The 20,810-nt window shown below is 42.2% G+C and overlaps 1 protein-coding gene and 1 long non-coding RNA gene across 2 annotated transcripts in view; one reads left to right on the top strand and one right to left on the bottom strand.

Moving 5' to 3' along the window:
- LOC103663585 overlaps positions 1-20,810 on the top strand; it is a 114,285-nt gene that overhangs the window by 16,662 nt on the left and 76,813 nt on the right. The window lies entirely within an intron of this gene.
- The window catches only part of ZNF366 (zinc finger protein 366), a 77,616-nt gene continuing 70,925 nt past the window's right edge, over positions 14,120-20,810 (bottom strand). Inside the window, exon 6 of the mRNA XM_040622194.1 lies at positions 14,120-14,303. Within this exon, the coding sequence (XP_040478128.1) occupies positions 14,259-14,303 (45 nt within the window). The 3' untranslated portion in view covers positions 14,120-14,258. The remainder of the gene's footprint in view (positions 14,304-20,810) is intronic.

Here is a 20,810-nt window from a genome sequence, read left to right as displayed (position 1 = left end):
TTGCATCTCAGCATTATGCAACTAAAAAATCCATCCAGAAATCCCACCAATTCTGCCTTCTGATTCCCCGGTTTAGTAGTTCATCTCGCTGAATGGCAAACATTCACACAGCCTTTTCTTCAAAGCTTTATCTCCCCAAATTCAGCCTGGCATGAGGTTTGTAGTAGGTGTTCTGTATATAAGTGTGTGTGTGTGTGTGTGTGTGTGTGTGTGTGTTTATTGATAACAGAACAAGTACGTGAGTTTTCTCTTTAAAATTAACCGCATCAGCACCCTCAGCATTACATAAACTCAAAAGTAAGACAGGGAATAATTTTCTCATAGAATAACATAACAAAGTTACTGCCCCTGGCAGTGTTCTCAGGAATGGAGGAAAGTGCTCTTAGGCTCTGGAGTGTGCTACAAGTGCTGGAGTTTTCTATCCCCCAGGTAAGGCAGCTTCTTCCGTAGGTCCGTGTCTGAACGGATTTTCACATAAAGCAATATATGAACACGGCCAAGACTCAGACCAAAAGACAATGCTGCCTTAAGTAAATAAAAGCCTCCAGGATCTGCAGAAAGAGAGGAAGCCGTTTGTTCATGTTCATTTACAGATAACTGAGGCAGAGACAGTACCTTGTCCCTGGCCCCCAGCCCTCCGCTCACAATATCAGAGACTCAGGCAAATCAAAGGCAGGGCCTGCCTTTAAGTTCGCATCACTGGACTCTGCTTTGTATTTTACTTCCCCACATTACTAAAGTGATGACAGAAAGCCCCCATGGGCACCGTCAGGGATATGAGGCATTTTGAAACTTTGTTGAGCCCTTGAAATAATTTCCAGATATTTGTTTTCCAAAAGAGACAGACATAGTCTGCCAGTATGCTGGGTGTCATGTTAGACAAGGTTGTGAGCTACCAAGGAAGGAGGAGGAAGGGTGCTTTCTGCTGTTAGTTGTAAACCAGGTACTGTGTAGGGGATTCAGGCAAACAAGGTTGGACAAAGGGAACTTGAATCAGGACACAGTGGTTGCAGAAGCATAGGTGTCCCAGAGAGGAGGAAAGGAATGAGAACAAGACACCCTCGGCTCTTCTTGTCTGGAGTTTTCATGGCTTTGAGCTCATCTTCCTTTATGATCTAGCTGCTGCTCAAAAGTATTTTTTCCATCCTTCCATTTTTAAGCCAAAGTGCTCAATGAGAAACATAAGGGGCCAAGGCCAAGAGGTCCCCACGCAGATTGGAAGTTCTGAAACATTTCTAAGCAGTTTCCATTGCTCCGTGCTCCTCCTCTTGTCACTCTTGCATCTCAGCAGTCAGCTGAGACTTCCAGAAAAGGGGCTACAGCTCCTTTCCCTTGCTCTGCCACGCTCAAACACCATTTCATCCTTCCACCCCAAAGATATTGAAGAATTCAGAGAATGTAAACTTTTTACAAAGAAAAAAAAGTCTTAGCTCAGGCAAGTCATTCTTTCTACAAATATTTATTGAGTACTTATCCTGGCTCAGATTTTGCTCTTCTTGGTGCTGGCAGTGCAGCAAACCAGACAAATCCCTGCACTCATGGGGCTTGTGATCTGCTGGGGAGAGACAGTAACAGATACATGTCAAAGATGTTTGGTGGCAGTAAGAACCATGGGCCAAACAGGGCAGAATGAGGCAAGACACAAGGAGATGGAGGTGGGATGGGGCTGTGATATTTTAAATAGGGTGGCCAAGAAAGGCCTCTCTGATAAAGGACATTTGAGCAGAAACCAAAAGAAAGTGGGAGAAGGAGCCAGGGGATGTATGGGGGAAGAACATTCTAGGCAGAGGAAATAGCAAATCCCAAGGGCAGGAGTCCAGAGTGAATGTGGCTTGTTCAAGAACCAGTGAGGCTATCAGGGTGCCTGGGACACGCTGAGCACAGGAGGCTTTTGCCAAAGTTCTAGCCAGAGACCGACGGGGCAGCTTTGACTGAGAAAATCGTTGTAGATGTGGTCGAGACGTGGTCAGATCCGTGAGATATTGTGAAGGCAGAGCTTTCAAGATGTGCTAATAGATATGAGGGTAGAGGATGAATAGCTTGGAAGCAGTGGAAGGAAATCCAGAGTTTGTTTTAGACGTGTTCGTTTGAGATATCTTTTAGATATTCAAGTAGAAAAAGCAGCTGACTCTAAAGGTCAGGAATTGAGGGGAGAAACTAATGTGGGTATCTGAGGTCAGGGAGATGAGGAGGCCTCAACAGGGGATAGAGAAGAGGAACTGTCAGTGAAGGGGACTAGAGAGAGGAGAGGGAGAGGTCTGCCGATGCCAAATGAGAAAGTGTTGGAAGAAGGCAGTTGTGATGGGCTCTAAGCTGAGGAGAGAGGAGGAGGAGACCAGAGGAAGATGCAATGCGGAGGTCATTGGTGACACCAACAGTGGTGGCGTTAATGGAATGTAGGGAGGGAACTTAAGAGAAAAGAGAGGCAGTAATGCAGAAAAAGCAGGCAAAGATTTGCTATCGACAGAAACAGGAGATGGGACAGAAGCTGGCAGCTTCTGTAGGGCTCAAAGAATGTTTCTTTATGCTGAGAAGTAAAAGTATTCCTTTTTCCGTCACATAGTGTTCCTTTAATTCTTAACTACACAAGGAAGACATGTTTACTGTAGTCACATTAGAAAATGCAGAGAAGAAAACAGGAAGGATAAATGTATCCTACCCTGAAGTCCTGCAACTTCTGTAAACATTTTGGTGTGTAACCTTCCGGACTTCGTTCCATGCTCTGCAAGCTATTTAGTCACCTACTTAAACTTCACAATATAATCTGAATACCTTTTTATGTCAATGTGCATTTACATCATCTTTATTGTCTGCATAACATTACATCTAATTGAATATACCTAGGTTTGCTCAGCCAATCTCTTATTAAATATTTAATTGTTTTCTTCTTTTAGCTATTAAAAATACTTAGTTGTAACTACATCTTTGTGTTCCTGCCCCATAATTTCCTTAGAACTGCTAGGTCTATGACCATTTTTTATTTTATTTAATTTATTTATTTGACAGAGAGACAGCCAGCGAGAGAGGGAACACAAGCAGGGGGAGTGGGAGAGGAAGAAGCAGGCTCCCAGCAGAGGAGCCTGATGTGGGGCTTGATCCCATAACGCCAGGATCAGGCCCTGAGCCTAAGGCAGACGCTTAACGACTGCGCCACCCAGGCGCCCCTATGTGCATTTTTATGTGGTAGATAATTCTAATGTCCTAACTGTAATGTCCTCTATTTTCCAAGAGTATAAACAGTAGTATGATAACATGTTCTCCAGGGTCACTATAGAATTGAAAATTCAAAGCCCCCCAAATTTTTAAATTCAGAAACTAAAGTGAAACTAAAGGTCCCAAAGTTTTAATAGTAGGAAACTTGAGGAAAGGAGAAACTTTGGTGTATTGGCATAAGGGTTTGAAAATAAAGCTTTTACACAAATGAAGATAAAAGAATATGTTCAGATCAGATATTTGAAGACTCCGAGAAAATAAAACTTTGAGTAAAGTTTTGTTAAAAATTGTCAAATATACTCTTGTTCTGTGTCTTGTCATCATAGAATTCAGTCCTGGCTGGTTCATTTATAAGAAACTTTTCTGAGCTGCTAACTGCCATTGCTTCTGGTTATATAACCTTGTTTTGAGATTATGATGCTTGTTTGTTTATTTTTGTAGGAAATTTTATTGACTTGCACTTTTGTTAAAAGAAATTGGTTTTTAGTTTATTCAGCCACCTTGCAACTTTTAACCCACTGACTATGACTCCAGATGATTGATCTTGTTTTAATAAACCCAGTCAGTATAAAACTTGTTCTGATTCTCCTAGAAATAAGAAATCTTTACCCCTTTTGTGTCATGTAGAAGATTCCCATGTCTGTCATTTCCTCTGGCTTGCGCCTGGACAGTGGCTCCTTATAGATGTATCTCCAAAGGTGTGTGTGTGGTGGGGGTGGGGGGGAGACAAGAAAACCATCTGGTTATCATTTCCCACTGGTTACCTTCACCATCACTGTGCCTTTTCCTGCATACCACTCTTGTGGACTGGCCCCCTGTTTGCTGGGGAAGCCACATTAGACAGATTTCAGCAGATCTCTGCCCTCACTAGAGGTCTGGACATAAGGTCCCAGCTCTGCTCAGAAGGCCAGCAGAGTTGTTTGGCTTCCGGCCTCTGCAGGCATCACACAGGTCCTGTAAGTCAGTCTCTGCCCCATGAGAACCCTCAAGCCCTACTTCTCTCCTACTATTCTGGAAACCAAGGAACCCAATAAGAAATACTCTCCTTTTTTTTTTTTTTTTTTTTTTTATCTTTGTAACACAAACGGTTTCTGCATGCAGGATGATCTTCAGGCCTTTGACAATAAGGCCTCTTTGGGGCTGTCTTCCTAGTATCTGAAGATTTCCCTCTCTCTCTCTCTCTCTCTCTCTCTCTGTAGCATCAATGAGGCATATAAAACAAATGTTAACTCCTTTTTGAAAGTAAGAATAAAGGCCAAACTGCCTAGCCTTTGTTTGTGGGGAGAAGGGGATAAAATCCCCCTTTGTTTCTTTCCAAAAGTCTAGAGTAAGGAGGAAAAAACAAACAAAAGGCAGCAATTAATATAACAATAACTTCTCTTGTTGCATATTAATTCATTCCAGATTCAAAATTAGGTCACATCTGGATTCCAAAGCTGAAATAAATATAAGCCAAAAGAAAATAGTAGGGTGGTGGGGGGTGGGAGCATGTATGCTAATAGCAACTGCATTCATGAGGGGAGGAGCCAGAGCCCTACTGCATGTCTGAATGCTCAATGATCTAGACTCCTAGATTCTAAAGAGTAGAAGGAATCATTGAGACTCTAACATCCCTTCCAATTAAGACATCTGTTTCAGGATATCTCTTGCAAATACTGACCTCATCTCAGACTATATACGCATGGTGGGAAAGAGCCTGCTGCTTTTGGAGATGGCTCCTTCCATCCCCGGACAGTTCTTACAGTTTTTAAAGTTCTTCCTTGTCTTAAATCAAAAACATTCTAGGGCGTCTGGGTGGCTCAGTTGGTTAAGCATCTGCCTTTGGCTCAGGTCATGATCCCAGAGTCCTGGGATCCAGCCCTGCATTGGGCTCCCTGCTCAGTAGGGAGCCTGCTTCTCTCTCTCCCTCTCCTACTCACTCTGCTTGTGCTCTCTCTCTGTCAAATAAATAAATAAAATCTTAAAAAAAAAAACCCACTCTATATTTTTTCCTTTAGCCATAGTTTTTTGTTTGTATCTTTTTTCTTTTTTGGGAGTAATATGGGATAGGGCAGCATAGCGTTCAAACATTTAAAGCCAGTTATCGCACTCTCCCAACTGGTTCTCTGAGTTCCCCAGTGTCCACAGGTGGAACTGCTTTGCCCCTCATTTCAGGTCAATCAGGATGATACACACACACACACACACACACACACACACACGAGCGTGTGTCCCATTTAATACTGGGAACTACCCTATGATGTAGGTACTATTTTTATCCCCATTTTACAGATGAGGAAATTGAGATCACATAGCTAGTTACTGGCAGAGCTGGGATTTAAACCCAGGCATTCTGGCTCTAGAGTTCACATGCTTCATACTAAGCCAGTGGTTCTCAAACTGGAGCATGCGTTAAAATCACAGAGAGTCTGTTCAAACATAGATTGCTGGTTGTTCTAATTGATTCAGTAGGCCTGGACTCAGCCCAAGAATCTGCATTTCTAAGTAGTTCCTAGGTTGTATTGGTGCTGGTAGTCTGAACCACATTTTGAGACTCACTAGTTGGTGCTAATTAAATCCTTCTCTTGATCCACATATTTGAGTTCTCTTTTTTGTTGCCTGTCTGGCACCCCAACTCCTCAGGAATTGGACAGATCTTTCTAAGAGTATGACTAGGCCCCCACTCTCTGCTCTGAGATAACCCTAATACTACTTATTTTCCTGATTCTCTGTCTATTGTCATATGCGAGGTGTTCCTGTTCTCCATCTTCCTTCCTGCTCTTCCAGATGCTAGAAATCTCCCCAATCACAGCCCCTCCGTGGTGGGTTTATCTTGTCTGTTGATTCTGCTCCATCCTGTCTGATTACTGACCAAACTGTGGCTATGAGAGCTATCATCTCTTAAATCTTCTCTGACCTAGAACAATGAATGGAGTTCACATGTTCACAGGTAGCATGTCTTCAAATCTGTCATTGTTCAGCTGAACCTCTTCTGACCTCTCTCTAGGCTATCTATACTCACTTAGTGTATGGAGCTCAGAACTAGACATAGCACTCCCTATGGTGTCTGACCCCAATTCACTGCAATCATCACTTCCTTTCTTCCAGACTTTTATAACACCGCCCGTGATTGCATCAGTTTACCCTTTTGGCACATATTGAATTTTGACCCCACACTTCCAAATATTTTTCAAATAAACCATTCTCACACCCATCTTTCCTCCATTTTATGCTTCTTGTTTTTTTTTTTTTTTAAAGATTATTTATTTATTTGAGAGAGAGGGAGAAAGCACAAGCAGGGGGAGCAGCAGAGGCAGAGGGAGAAGCAGACTCTGCGCTGAGCAAGGAGCCTGATGTGAGACTTGATCCCAGGACCCTGGGATCATGACCTAAGCCAAAGGCAGATGCTTAACCAACTGAGCCACCCAGGCGCCCCTCATTTTATGCTTCTGTAAAATTGTTTTCACTTTGATAGAGGACTTTACGGTTACTCATGTTAACTTGCATCTTGTATGTTTTTATATTGTTCTAACCAATGGATTTTTTCCTTTTTGAAATAAGTCTATTATTTTTTCTTACTGTGAAGGGAATACTTCTTCATTACGAAAAAAAGTCATAAAATATAGATAAACAAAAAGAAAAACATTAAAAATTTTATTATGCCACCCATCCAAAGTTAATCATTATGAATACCTTGGTGCATATCTTTCTACAATCTTGATAAACATCCTTCCAAAATGTCCACTTATTTCTGTACATAAGTGATCCATAAAGATTATTTTTAGGCTCATTATAAATCCCATATATTTACATTCCTTCTAGCTCTGCCAGCCACAAAGTGGCTTCTTGTTGATAAAATATTGTATAATTTGATGGGCGAGAATAGGATCCTGCAGCATAACCCAAGATCCTGCCCTCCAGAAGGCTACTGAGTCATCATTCAACACTCATTGGATAGCAACATTCAACCAGTTAGAAATCTACATGTTAGTACCCTTAGTCTGGTTTTTCATCTTATTCTGAGAGATTGCATGAAAGACTTCATCTGTTTAAGTTGTGACGATCACTATGCCGCCTGCAAATGTGATCTCAGTCTTATAATTCTGAAGTAACCAGGCTTCACATTAAGTTGATTATTTGTAGTTTCCAAAACACAAATTAAACTACTCTGCCTCCTTTCAGAAATACAGTCATTTGTCCCTTTCCAATTTTCAGGCACCTTTTCCATTCTTTTTGATTTTCCAGAAATTACTGGCAGCCATTCTTTAATTTCTTTGGTTGGGTCTCTCAGCACCTTGGGATAGAATTCAGCCAGGTCCGAAGAATGAAGTCTTTAACAGAGGCTTCCTGTTCTCTTACTATCTCGGCTCCTATCTTGGACTTCAATTACCTTTTAACCATGTTTGTTCCACACTTTCAGCTTTGAAGATCTTTCACTTTCATAGAGAAGATGGAAGCAAGAGTTGTGAGGAAGTTCTCTCCTCCCCCCTCCCGCCGTCATCTGCTAGCCTTAGAATCCGAGATTTAGTACTTTGCTCTGACCACTTTGCTTTGGTCAGATCCAACAAAAGACCATTTTGATGCCTCTTGATTTTTTTCCATGTGCTTTGATTCATTTTTTTTTCTTGGCTCAAGCCTTCCAGCTTAACTCTTTTATACCAACATTCTTTTGCCCCTTAGTAATATACTGTTCTCTGACCCTGTGTGTGTATGATCTTTCACAATCTGATTTCATTGAAGTGGCCCATTAAGCACTCATTTGCTTCCTTACATTCCTTTCTCTTTTCTCTTACACAAAGATCATTTTTTTAAAATCATATTTTCAGATTTATTTTTTTGTAGAGTCATAAGCCACTTACCCCTTGATAGGCTCTGAGCCTCAACATACTTATCTCTTCTTTGAGTTTTTGAGATATCAGATAGGTACCTCACTATTCCCTCTGTTTTATTCTGGGTTATCACAAAGATGATATGGAGTGTCATATTCAATAAGGAGTATATGGATGTCATATTTAGTACAGTTATGAGGTTAGTAGCAGTAGAAACAGACAATGGCTAAGTTATACAGAGATGGAATTTGTTGGGAGAGTTGAAGCTCAAAACTGATGAGAAGTTTTGGAACCAGGCTGTGAAACAGAACCAATTCAGCTCCAAGGGTTGACTCAGCAGGAATTATTCTCTCCTTGTGTCAATATTCTCTCCTTGTGTCAATCTACTTAAGTTCAAAAGTTCTAGGAGAGACAGTCCATCTGACTGACCTATCTATGTCTGACACCTATCCCTTGGCTATGGGGCAGGCAGGGAACCCTGCTTAACATGCCCAGTAAGACTGCCCTCAATGCGGGGATATAATCACTCCACAGGGAATTGTGGTGCAATTACCTGGAGTGGGATGAATAGAACTCTGAAGAACAACAAATGTCCACTAGCTACTGTCTCCCAAGGTTGACCTCACTTCTATTTTATCAACAAATTCTACCTTTTTTCTTGGAATTAAACATTGGTCAGTATTGGATCTATTGATCCATCTGCTTCTGAAAAAGTTGCTGTTAGCAAGGGGTATTAGGGATTTATGAGATGCTCTGCTTTTACCAGAAGGAGACTTCCCACAGTTACCTGAATACTGGAAGTCCCAGGAATACCAGTAATCTCTGTGCCAATTTTAATAATACCTCTGAGATTCTATTTACCTGGTGATCCCAAATCTTTTAGAGAGGAGTATCCACAAACAAATGCATTTATCTTCTATTAAAATATTGAATTACCTTAACAATCATGTTTGGGCTTATCAGACGTTGGGAATCATTAATATTGTTCCTGCATCTTTCCCATTATTTCTTCCTGAAAATTCTGAGCCGTCCCCTCAATAACATTAATAACTCCTCTGTGAGAGTGCTGACTCTGGACTTCCTGATGCTCCATTTCATCTTTCTTATTCATGCCTAGTACCATTTATAATCTTTGATATCATAGTTTTTCTTGGACTTTTTCTCCCTTCTCATCATTTCAGGAATGTCATTTATTGCTATCCTATTAAATGTGTTCCTTCAAGCCTCCATAAATGGTCCTCAACTTTTGCCAGGAACTTACTGCCAGCCTATAGCTAGCTGATCGTTTCTCATGACCTCTTCCTTTAAAGACAGAATCTTCAACAAGAAGGGATAAAAAATTATTGTGACATCTAGTTCTTTAATTTCCTATCTAGAATCAGAGATATGAACGTTTCTTCCAATTTTACCATTTGCTCCCCTGTCGTAGTTGACCGAAAGGAGGCTTTCCTTGTCAAAGGTTTTAAAGACACATCCTTCATTCTCTTAACCTAACAGCAAAGTAAAATCTAGAGACTTCCTTCTAGAATGCTCCCCTCAGTGAGTAGAAGCTGAAAAGTCAAAGGGATGGTTTGTCTTACAGTGTACTAAAACCAGCAGCCACTCCTGAACATGTTTGTAGGATGATCTTGGGGATGAAAACGTTGGTAGAAGGGACGAGGAGGCTTAACAGAAGCTAGATTTGGTTAGATTGTGCATTTGTTTTGGGGGCAGCTCTAAGGTTGTTGGAGATGGGGGCTTGTGGCTATGGAAAGGTCAGAGTCCTCAAACCACTTCTTGGCATGACTTCCTTTCACAGTTAAATTAGTTTACTCCACTGATGGTGAAGGCATATTGTGAAAGATGCAAAGAACTGTGGACAAGATGTTTGTAGAAGACTGTGATGGTGTGGAGGACAGAACACACAGAGATACTGCCTGATGCCAACAATTTAACATATACCAATGATGCAAGGGAATACAGTTCTTCCAGGCTGTATTCCCATTTTCACCCATGCAAATAGGGAAATACTGAGAAGAAGGGTGAAGGAAAAAGACATAAGAGGAATAAGATTGTTTAATTCTATCAAGAAAAAGGGAGCCAAAGAATTAATCACTAAGTGTAAAAGGGATCCTCGGTCAATAATGAGCATTATATTCTCCATGCCCAGGGTGGACATAATAGGAAATAGACTGCAGCCAGAGGGGACACTGATCTGGCTAATAGAAGTTCCTCCTCAGGAGTTCTCTGGAACAGAAGAGATGCCCTTGTTCTGATATGGCTTAGTTGCACCCCCCAACCCTCACCACTGCTCTTCCTGTCTCAGGCATGGTAAGCGCGGGCAGTCTTTTCAACAGATGCACCCTGCCCCAGACTCTGCCTGATGTGTTGACCACGACTGACATGTGGACCACAAACTCATGACAGACCATCAGCCAGAACCACCAAATCAGCTGCTCCTGAATTCTCGACCTACAGGATAATCATGCTTACTGTTCGTTTAAGCTGCTAAGTTTTGAGGCTAATTCATTACAGTAAATAACCAATCCAACAACGTGTGGAACAGGAGGGACAGAGCCAGGTTTGGGCAGAGGGAGCAGTTGAGGTATGATCACCTCAGCTGACCCTAGGAGAGTTTCTGAAGTTCTCATGACCCTTTACAGTGATCCGTAGTCTTTTTTTTAAAGTATAGCAATTTCATTTTTTCTGCCTATTGGAGAGTAATCCATACCTGTTCGTAAATAGCTTCCTTATTTTTTCCACAGCTACGTAGTACTCCACTGTGTAGAGGTGGGAATCATAATGTATTGAGGCAATCTCTTCTTGGTGGACATTTAGATAGTCTTGCTATTTCAAAACATGCTTAAAGACACATATGTATACATCCTCTTTGTACACACTCACAGGTAGAAGCATAGAACTAACCCCTGGAGTTGGAATCGCTCGTACTCAGGCTTCTCACTCATTGGTCTGCACTGATCTATAGGAGTTGCCTGGCCCTTCATCTACCTGCCCCTGGTTCTCTCCTAAGTGCTGGAACCTTTCTCTTCTGTGTGCTGCCTGGAGATCCTACTGCACTCATCACGCAAAGAGGACTTTATGTGAACTCAGAGAAAATTCCTGAAAGCCTTACGGGTGAGTTCTATCAAGACATTGACAGAGAGCTAGCTCACCAAGTCCACCACTGTGTCCTGCACAGACTTTTAGGTTACACAAGGTTCTCAAACCCTTATTGTGATAGGACACTGTAAGAGAGTCAAAAGAAGTTAAAGACTTGGTCTTTACCCTTTAGAAACTGAAAATCAAGTCTACCCCATTAGCTGGGACCCAGAGGAGCTGAATCCAATCAGCTCATTTTTCTTCCTCACTGATACAGCTCCCAGTTACCAGGGGGAGGAACAGCCCTGAGGTCACGGAAGATGTGAAGACCCTCTTTAGTAGTCTTTCCCTCCCTCCCACTGCTGCCCTTCCTCCTTCCCTCCCGTTCTTCCTCTTCCCCTCCCCCACCACACTTTTTGTGATAAAATTATGCCATTATGAACAGAAGGTATTGGCTGAATGACTTGGATTTCCTGTTATCTTCCTATAATTCTTTGATCCAGAGTGGGTGTTTTCATTTGTTTTATTAAAATGCACATATGTATTCCTGTACATCTAGTATTTCAATGGCTTTCAAACTATTTTGACAGTGGCCCACAGTAACAAAACCACTTACCTTGCAATCTAATTATCCACCCATCTATATACGTCTTTTTTAGAAAGTGTCATCGAAAGCACCTAGCCTTATATGCATAGTCCTCTAGAACAGATATTTTCTATTCTAGTCTATTCCTTTTTGTAAAAATGCTGGTCTTAACCCACTGGATTTCATGAACCATTGATGCGTCGCGACCTGTAGTTTGAAAAACATGGCTGTCTGTGCCACACCACAGGCCTGGGGTAAATTTCAGGTATTTGCCTTGTGTAATAAAAACCTTAAAAGCCAGTGCTGGCTGCTTGCTAAATTGTTCTTCTTTAAAAAGTTAAAAGTTATCCTCACTAAATGTACTGGAAGCAACATAAATCTGAGACTTTCTCAGAAGTTGGCATTAATGTGCTGTAATTTGGTGCCAGCGCTGGGACTATCAGTAAGCGCACCTGGCTCTGTCATTCTGCTTGATTGTCTGTCACAGTTGGGGAGGCACTTTCCCTCCAGATGCACTTTGATGCAGCTTGCAGGAAGAGAATGCAAATGCTCGTCAGCTCCGCCAAGAATCCACCTCCCTGTAGCTGACTGGATTACATGGCAGAGAGGCCTGCGTGTCTGTCACTGGGAAGAGTGGTGTATTGTATGGGAAACCAGGGGGATGGAGTGCAAGGAGAAGGCAAGGAAAGGAGTACAGGTGCGGGAGAATTCTCCCTAACCTTACGCCGTCACGCCCAAAGCAGTATTAATGATGCCACATTCGGGTTCAAGTCAGTCCAGGAGGAGTGGGGAGAGAGACCGACATGGTCTGTAAGTCCCCTGTGCGTCAGGGCCTTCTCTAGGCCCATTTCCATGTGGTCACTGCAGTAAGGAGTTAACATGTACTGAAGACTTATGTTACTTTAGGCATTTATGTGCATTAACCCATTTAAATCTCACAGTTCTCTGAGGCGGATGCTATGTGGTTCTCAATTTTGCAGATGAGAAAACGGAAGCTTAGGGAGGGAGAATAATTTCCTCTAGGTTACATTGCCAGTAAAAGAGGGAGCCAGGACCAGAACCCAGATCTGCCCAAGCCCCGAGCTTGGACTATGAATTTGCTGTCTCTGTACATTAAATATTTTCTGTCTCTGGACTATCTTCTTGTCACCACCGCTGCATCATCTCTGTTTGGCAGAGAGGAAACTGGCTCAGAAAGGTTGTGTCCAAGGTCACACAGCTAACAGGTGGCAGAGTCGGGATTCACATGGAGTGTGTACTGACACCGTGTTCTTTCACTGGAACTGCTCAGCGCTGCTGTATCCCAAGCTCACGGCGACCTGGAATAATTTAAGGGGAAATGTGGTTCTTCCAGGAATGTAAGCTTGAAAAGGGTAGGGTGAAACAATCCCAGAGCTGCTACTGAGAAACAGGTACTCTGGTGTGATTCCCCACAAGCTTGCTAGGAGTGGAGGGTTGGGAGAGGGATGTCTCAGATAAATCATCCTGCATCTTCAGGCAAGTAATAGTAACACTGCAAGCTCATGGACGTTTGTGAGCTCCCTAAGGATTGGACCAAAAGGTGTGAGGGCTTTGAAAATTTTTTAGTTCAATAGAAAGACTGGACTCTTAAAATTCCTTCTTAAGCCATGCATCTTATGAGAGGCGGAGAAAAATGTTATATACTTCATTGCTTAGATAAATAGAAACAAATTCCTGGAGGGCAGGAACGATGTTGCATGGTTCTTAGAATACTTAGCCCTCAAATCCTTCTCCACTGTTATCTTGTAAAGCCCCAGAAAAGGAATTTCCAGTGCCAGAGAAGATATTTAAAATCTGGGGGGAGGGGAATTGGCAACCCCTGCTAAATACCACTGTAGGCATTTAAGCAATTGTTGTATTGATGTTAATATTATAGTTAGGTAACATAAGTAGAATGCTAGAATCATTCTCTCAACGGGAATGTAATTATTCTGCCTATAATTTGGACACTTTCTTTTTTTTTCTTTTTTTAAAGATTTTATTTATTTATTTGACAGAGAGAGACAGCGAGAGAGGGAACACAAGCAAGGGGAGTGAGAGGGAGAAGCAGCCTTCCCACTGAGCAGGGAGCCTGATGCGGGTCTCCATTCCAGAACGCTGGGAACATGACCTGAGCCGAAGGCAGACGCTTCAGGGCTGAGCCACACAGTTGCCCCTAATTTGGACATTTTCTGTAACACTGAGGTATTGTTGTTTATTAAGATACTCATATCAATGGCCTTTATATATAATGGCCTCACAAATTTATTTTATTTTTTTAATATTTTATGTATTTATTTGAGAGAGAGAGAGACTGAAAGAGAGAGAGAAAGCACAGGCTGGGGGAGAGGCAGAGGGAGAGGAAGAAGCAGGCTCCCCGCTGAACAGGGAGCCCAATGCGGGGCTCGATCGGAGGACCCTGAGATCATGACCTGAGCCGAAGGCAGATGCTTCACTGACTGAACCACCCAGGTGCCCCCCTCACAAGTTATTTAGGACGGTGACTGTGTCTGTGATGCTCATTCCGGTATCTCCAGACCCTCTCAGCACACTCTCGGTCACATAGCAGGTACTCAATAAACATCCATCGGATGAGTGGAGTTGTTGATATCTTCCCCCTTTAGTTCAAATGGAAAAATAATGGTTGGCAAATACTGCAGACATGTTTTTAGCTTAAGAGTAAGTGTCAAGGTTTTCGTGAATCAACTCTTTTCCATAGTTTTAGAGGCTTAGGAGGGGCTTTCATCCCTAAGCAACTCATGTTAGTACAAAATTAGCCACATTGGTTTGTTCTCTCCAAACAAACAAATGCCTCATAGAGGTTTTTTGGGTTTTGGGTTGTTTTGGGAAGCTTGTCCAGTTTAAAATTGGCGACCTTTGTTCAAGAAGGTAAGACAGTCCCAGGCGACTTGATTTCAGGGCTGGATGCGTGTTCTGCGGCCGCCGCCCTGCGCCCTGAGCACGCAAGTCTCCGCCCTCCCTGCCGGACTCACGTGGAAGATGCGTTTCTCCCTACTGTTTACAGACAAGTCCCAGGAAACACGGCCCTTATTTTTTTGGTGCAAGTTTAATAACAGCTACCCAAGCGTACAACCAGCATGCTTTAGCTGTTAGGTCACCTGACTATTCAGGGTCAAGGGAAAATAGGATCAGAAGCCCAAAAAGAAAATAGACTGGTAAAACAGAGTAAAGCGACCGGAGTAAAGACTTCTTTTAAAAATTCAACAGAGTCCTTTGCCCTTTGAAGAATGGGAGGTATAGAACAATGGGGAGACAACAGGAATAAAAGTCACATAAATCACTGGGCTATTCAATTTCTATTTACAAGGAAAAAGCTCCAGTTCATCCTTTATTTTCTGTTGATATTCATGAGAAAAACACAAGGAGACGATAAAACTAAATATGGATCTCAGCATTAACAGCTGAACAGATGAAGGAATTTAAATGTGTTAATCTAAAAATTACGATCACAATGAGATACCACTTCATACCCATTAGAATGGCTGTTATCCAAAAAATGGAAAATTGCAAGTGTTGGAGAGATGGAGAAAAATTGGAACATTTGTGTGTTGCTGGTGGGAATGTAAAATGGTGCAGCTACTGTGGAAAACAGCCTGGTGGTCCCTCAGAAAGTTACACATAGAATTACCATATGACCCAGCAATCCACTTTTAGGTATATACCCCAAAGAATTAAAAATAGGGCTCAAACACATCTTTCTCCACTACTGTTCCCGGCAGCATTGTTCACAATAGCCAAAAGGTAGAAACAACACAACTGCACGTTACAGGACAGGTGAATGGATAAATGGAAATGTGGTCTATACATTCCATGGAATATTTTTCAGACTTAAAAAGGAATGAAATTTTGACCCATGCTACAACATGGATGGACCTTGAAAATATTAACGCCGAGTAAACTAAACCAGACACAAAGGACAACTATTGTATAATTCCACTTATATTATTTACAAGGAAAAAGCTCCAGTTTGTCTTTTATTTTGTTTATATTCATGAGAAAAACACAAGATTATAAAACTAAATATGGATCTCAGCATTAACAACTGAACAGATGAGGGGATCTAGTCACATTCATAGGGCCAGAAAGGAAAATACAGGTTACCAGGGGTCAGGGGGAGGGAGAGTGGGGAGTTAATGTTTAGTGGGTCCAGAGTTTCTGTTTGGGATGATGCAACAGTTCTGGAAATGGATAGTGGTGATAGTTACATGACATTATAAATGTACTTAATGCCACCGAGGTGCACACTTAAAAATGGTTAAAATGGTCATTTTTATGTTATGTATATTTTATCACCATAAAAAAGAATATATTGTAAAACCTGTGACTATATTAATTACTTTCATGGTGTTGTACAAACATCACCACCAGCTGCTATCACGTCCCTCAGAATAGGGCTTACATAGCCCAGAGGCAGGGGAAATGGGAGCTGCCAGTGTTCCCTGGCTACTCAGCTGGCCTTGAATAGCCTTCCTCAACCAGGAACACCAGGAACGGAGGAGAAGGGAACTGCCACTTGGCTTCCAAATTCCCTGGAATAGCTGTCCCACAACACAAGGAGGTGGGGGAAGGAGGTACTGTACTCACCAGCTGCCCCACTCAGTTCCTCTGTACTAAGCAGGGGTCTGGGGTGGTGAAACCGGCACCACGGCCTGGCCTCCTGCCCAGAGGTCTGCACAGAGCTAGGGAATTGGGAATTGCCATTTGGCTGTCAAGCTCACTGAGCTGATCTTCCAGAACATGGATCTGGATAGGTGGGATGGGTGCAGCCACGACTTTCACTCTCCCTCCTGAGTTTCTGTAGGTTTGGTTGAATAAATATTTCTTAAATTATTATAAGCCCTTTTTGGTCAGTCTCCAGAAATTTTGTATGATTGTCTTTGCTGACTTTTAATAGCTTATTAGATGTCTCTCTGGGTTTGAGGTTTCAGTGGGATCCTCACATGACCATTCAGGAAGCTCCTCCTTCTCTATAGAGTTTTAATTAACCTTAATGGAAAGATGCGTAGTTCTGAACAGCAGCATGTTCACAGGTTCCTTTGCAGGATCTTCCTTGCAACTTCACAAATCAATCTTATACCCTTTTTACAGTATCCCAAGGAGAAGCAGAGATAGTGGTCACATCCAATCTCAGGTTTGTCTAAAAACTTGGAGATGATGTGGTGGTGGGCAAGCCCTTTGCTCAGAGAGTGAACAGTCTGAATAAGGCAAAGGATTTGATTACATAAACCTGAGATCAAAAGTAAAGTGTCTCTGCAGGAAGGTAAGGGGATTAACAGCATGGAGGCATGCAGAGCTTTTGGAAAGACAAGCCCTTTGAAATCCACAAAATCATCTGTGTCTCAGATAGGGGCTTAGAGTGACTTCTGAGGGGATTAGACCCTGTCGGTGGTGCCTACTTCCTAGAGATGCATCATTACTCTCGATGATGTTTACGGAATGTCCCCTGAGAGGCTGGCATTGTAATGATCTCTTTCGAAGTCTCTGCCTAACCTTGCTTTGGTTTTTGCTTTTTCTTCCTTTAAAGACTCTGCTATTGCTGGGTATTTCATATTTCTTTTATTTTCAGCTGGTTTTTCAGGAAAAGAGGCAGTTCACTCAATGCCTTGTGTATACAGTCTTGCAAAACCATGGCTAAGGATTTTAAATATTAGCTCGATTTGGATAATGTGCCACTCTAAGCGAAGCTGTTTTCTTCGCTAGACTTGAGACAGATTGGAAGGGAAGCTGTCCTTCAAGAACGGCAAATGACATAGCTATCATCTCTGCAAGTCCAGAATGATTAATAGATTTTACCTCATCCATCCCCTCTTCTGACAGACGTTGGAGAACAGTTTCATTATTGCTACTTTCTGGAAGAAGAAACAAATTATTTGCCAGTATGCTTAAAATGATGAATTGCTAAAATGAAAGAAGTATCTTTATAATTCTTCTAGATGTCTCTTAATGTATCTCTTCATTTTCCTTCCAAAGACCATTTGTTTATTAAGATCTGCCCAGTGAAGCCTCGCAACGCGTATTGCAAATATCAGTTTAAAATGATTCTTCAGGTGTGATGCCAGAAATTTGAATAGCCCCTTTCGCAAGGCTTCTGTATGCTCCAGCATGTCCTTCCAAGCTCCCTCCTGTCGCCCCTTCCCTGCCCGAGGGCATTCTGAATACCAAAGCTTTCTGACTGGACAATGTTTGGGTCAAGTTCAGAGAGTGTTTTTGTGTTTCTTTCATCATCTAATGAGGATGGGGGGTGTGTGCTGTGGTCAGGAGAAGCACGTCTTAGGGAGGAAGGGCAAACTGAGATCTTTGGATTCAAAGACTGTGGCTCCATCACTTTCTCTTACATAAAAATTGTATTCATCCCACACTTCCTACCGCAAATCACTCTGGTACGACGACGTGACAATGCAGCAGATACACAAGGACTTTTCCCACATCACACTACAAACACAGCCACCCTCTCTGGGGAGCCAAAGAGAAACTTTTGGGCTTCCACTTCCCCTCCATTTGTTTGAAGGATCAAGAGAACACAGTTCCATTTTCAACAAAAATTAAAAAGGAAAATCATGAAAAGAACCAGCCTCCTCTTTTTTTCTCTCTCTTAATATATTGTTGCATCAAGGGAAGAGGAAGCAGTGAGCGCCACTGATACTGGGTCCCCCGGGACCCTATAAGGGTCACTCCCCAGCTATCAAATGAGCATGTCTTCCTCCACTTGCTCCAGCAAGTTTGCAATGGGCCTGGAAGTTACTTTTGGCTCAGCTCTGCTGTACAAAACTGTGAAATGGGGCAGACCTTCAGGGATTCAGGCTGTGTTCATACCTGGGTTTTCACGGGGAAGACGGTTTTTAGTTTTAAGGCTTTGGAGATTTGAAAAACCATTAGCCACGTTCCTGCCAGCCTCCATAGGCTTTGCTGGGAACTGTTTGTTTCTTAAGGACAGGAGCCAATTCCTTCCGCACATTTTTGTGTTTTATTTCTTCTTAAGGTGCTGTCTGTGGTGCCATGGACCAAATTGATTTGGGGACTTAAAATATGACAACATCTCATTTATTCTGTATGGTTGCAGAAGAATGTGTGCACTGGATTAAAAATTTCCAGATGACTGTACTGTCACCCTTTGAAGAGCTTAAAAGGAACATGTTATTTGGAGTGCATCTAGTTAATAAATAGGAAAGTTCATTATTATTAACATGCATTATTTTGCTGGCTGCATCAGAGCTGTCCTCAGGGCCTACAGAGACAAAAAGGACTCTTTGCAGTGTCACTTATGGTCTTGGAGTTCAAGCGCCTTTCCTTGGTTTTTGGATTTCTAACTATGTGCTCATTTGTCCTCACTTCTGCCATTCCTTCCCAGGATCTGTGTCCGAGAAGCTTCACTGATTTCTTTGGTCCTATTTATTTCATCAGCAACTGTAACCCAGAACAAAACCCAGAGAAACCAGATGGGCTTAATTTTACATACATTACTTGGTAAATATGCTCTCTTGCCAACTGAGTAAAGAGCATGGGTTTTATGATAGCTCTGAGACTCTAATTCATCCCTTCTATCGTTATGTGAGGAGATGGACTTTGTATTAAGCAGCATTTTATTTTGTACTTAGAAAAATATACATTTTTGTTATTACGACAATTAGCCTTCTCTAGAACAAATCAACTGGGCCCCCAAAAGAACTTTGGAACCATCCACTTCTAACTCTTCCTTGCTACCTCCTTAATCAAGGCCAATGTTATCTCTCACAGACTATTAAAACTGCTTCTTAATGGCCTCCCAACATCATCCTGGCTTCCTTCCAACCCATCCTCCACACTATAGCCAGAATGAGCTTTAGAACCTGTAAATCTCATCATTTCACCCCCCTTGCTCAGTGGCTTTCCATGTCAGCCTCTCCTTACGTCTCTCTCCCGCTGCTGCTCTGTGCCGTCACACTGTCTTCTCTCCTTGGTGCTCTTCCCTATACCACAGCCCTTTGCACATGCTGTCTGCTGTGTTTGGAATGCTCTTCCCCTGGTTTTCCCCATGGCTGGCTCCTTATATGCTTAAGCTTTCAAATTAAATGTCACTTTTTCAGAGAGATAATTCCTGACCACTCTAGTTAAAGTAGGTATTCACTATTATTCTCTTTGTAGGGTGGATGGACATATGAGAGTGAACACAAGAATGAAAATCTTTGTGTCACATGTTAACATCCACCAGGTAGCATGCACCATGGAAGAGACATTAAAAAATTAGGCAGACAATGACCTTGCCAGTTGACTTCAACCCTCTATCAACAGCCATTCTAGTGCTAAAACAAACAAACAAACAAAACATGAATGAAGTAGCCACAGTGGTAGATATGGAGGCTATACGTGTGCCCAACAGCATAAAGTACACTTACCAAGGCTGATCTAACTCTTATCACTACTGAATATCCAGCACTCCAGCAACAAAGACTGATGCTGACCTTCCAATATGGCACCATTGCTCAGGAAGATCAATCAGTCACTTAGTGAAAAGTTGACTATATTGAGTCCTTTCCATCTTGAAGATCCAGTGGTTTTTTTTGTCATAGGAACAGACCCATACTTCCAAGGGTAGAGACAGGAGTGGACCCCCTTGTCAACACTCACAGTAACACAGAGTTATACTTCTCATCCCTGTATCTCTGGGTTCTGCAGTGTTAGAAATTCTCATCCTCTAAAAGGGAGACAACTTTCACTTAGGAATATAGCAAGGGTACCATTGAATTAGAAGCTACAGCTGCCAGCTGGGCATTTTTTGTTCCTTCTCTCCGGTGACCAGCAGACAAAGAATGGAGTCACCATTTTGGCAGAGGTAATCAACCCAATCATCAGGAGGGAGAAGGCTATTGTTACAAAATGTGTCATGGAGGAATACACGTGGAACCGAGGTAACCCCTTTGGGTTTCTTTTGGCACTTCCTTTCCCACTTGTGACTACAAATGAATACAGAAACCTTATTCGGAAAACGGCATGTGTCTTAGTCCACTTGGGCAGCTATAACAAAATATCGTAGACTGGGTAGCTTAAGCAATACACATTTATTTCTCACAGTTCTGGAGGTTAGGAATTTCAAGATGAAGGTGTTGGCAGGTTCTGTATCTGGTGAG

The sequence above is a fragment of the Ursus maritimus genome, unplaced genomic scaffold, assembly GCF_017311325.1.
Source record: "Ursus maritimus isolate PB19 unplaced genomic scaffold, ASM1731132v1 scaffold_5, whole genome shotgun sequence".
NCBI classification, from domain to species: Eukaryota; Metazoa; Chordata; class Mammalia; order Carnivora; family Ursidae; genus Ursus; species Ursus maritimus.
This window is presented reverse-complemented; position numbering and strand designations above follow the sequence as displayed.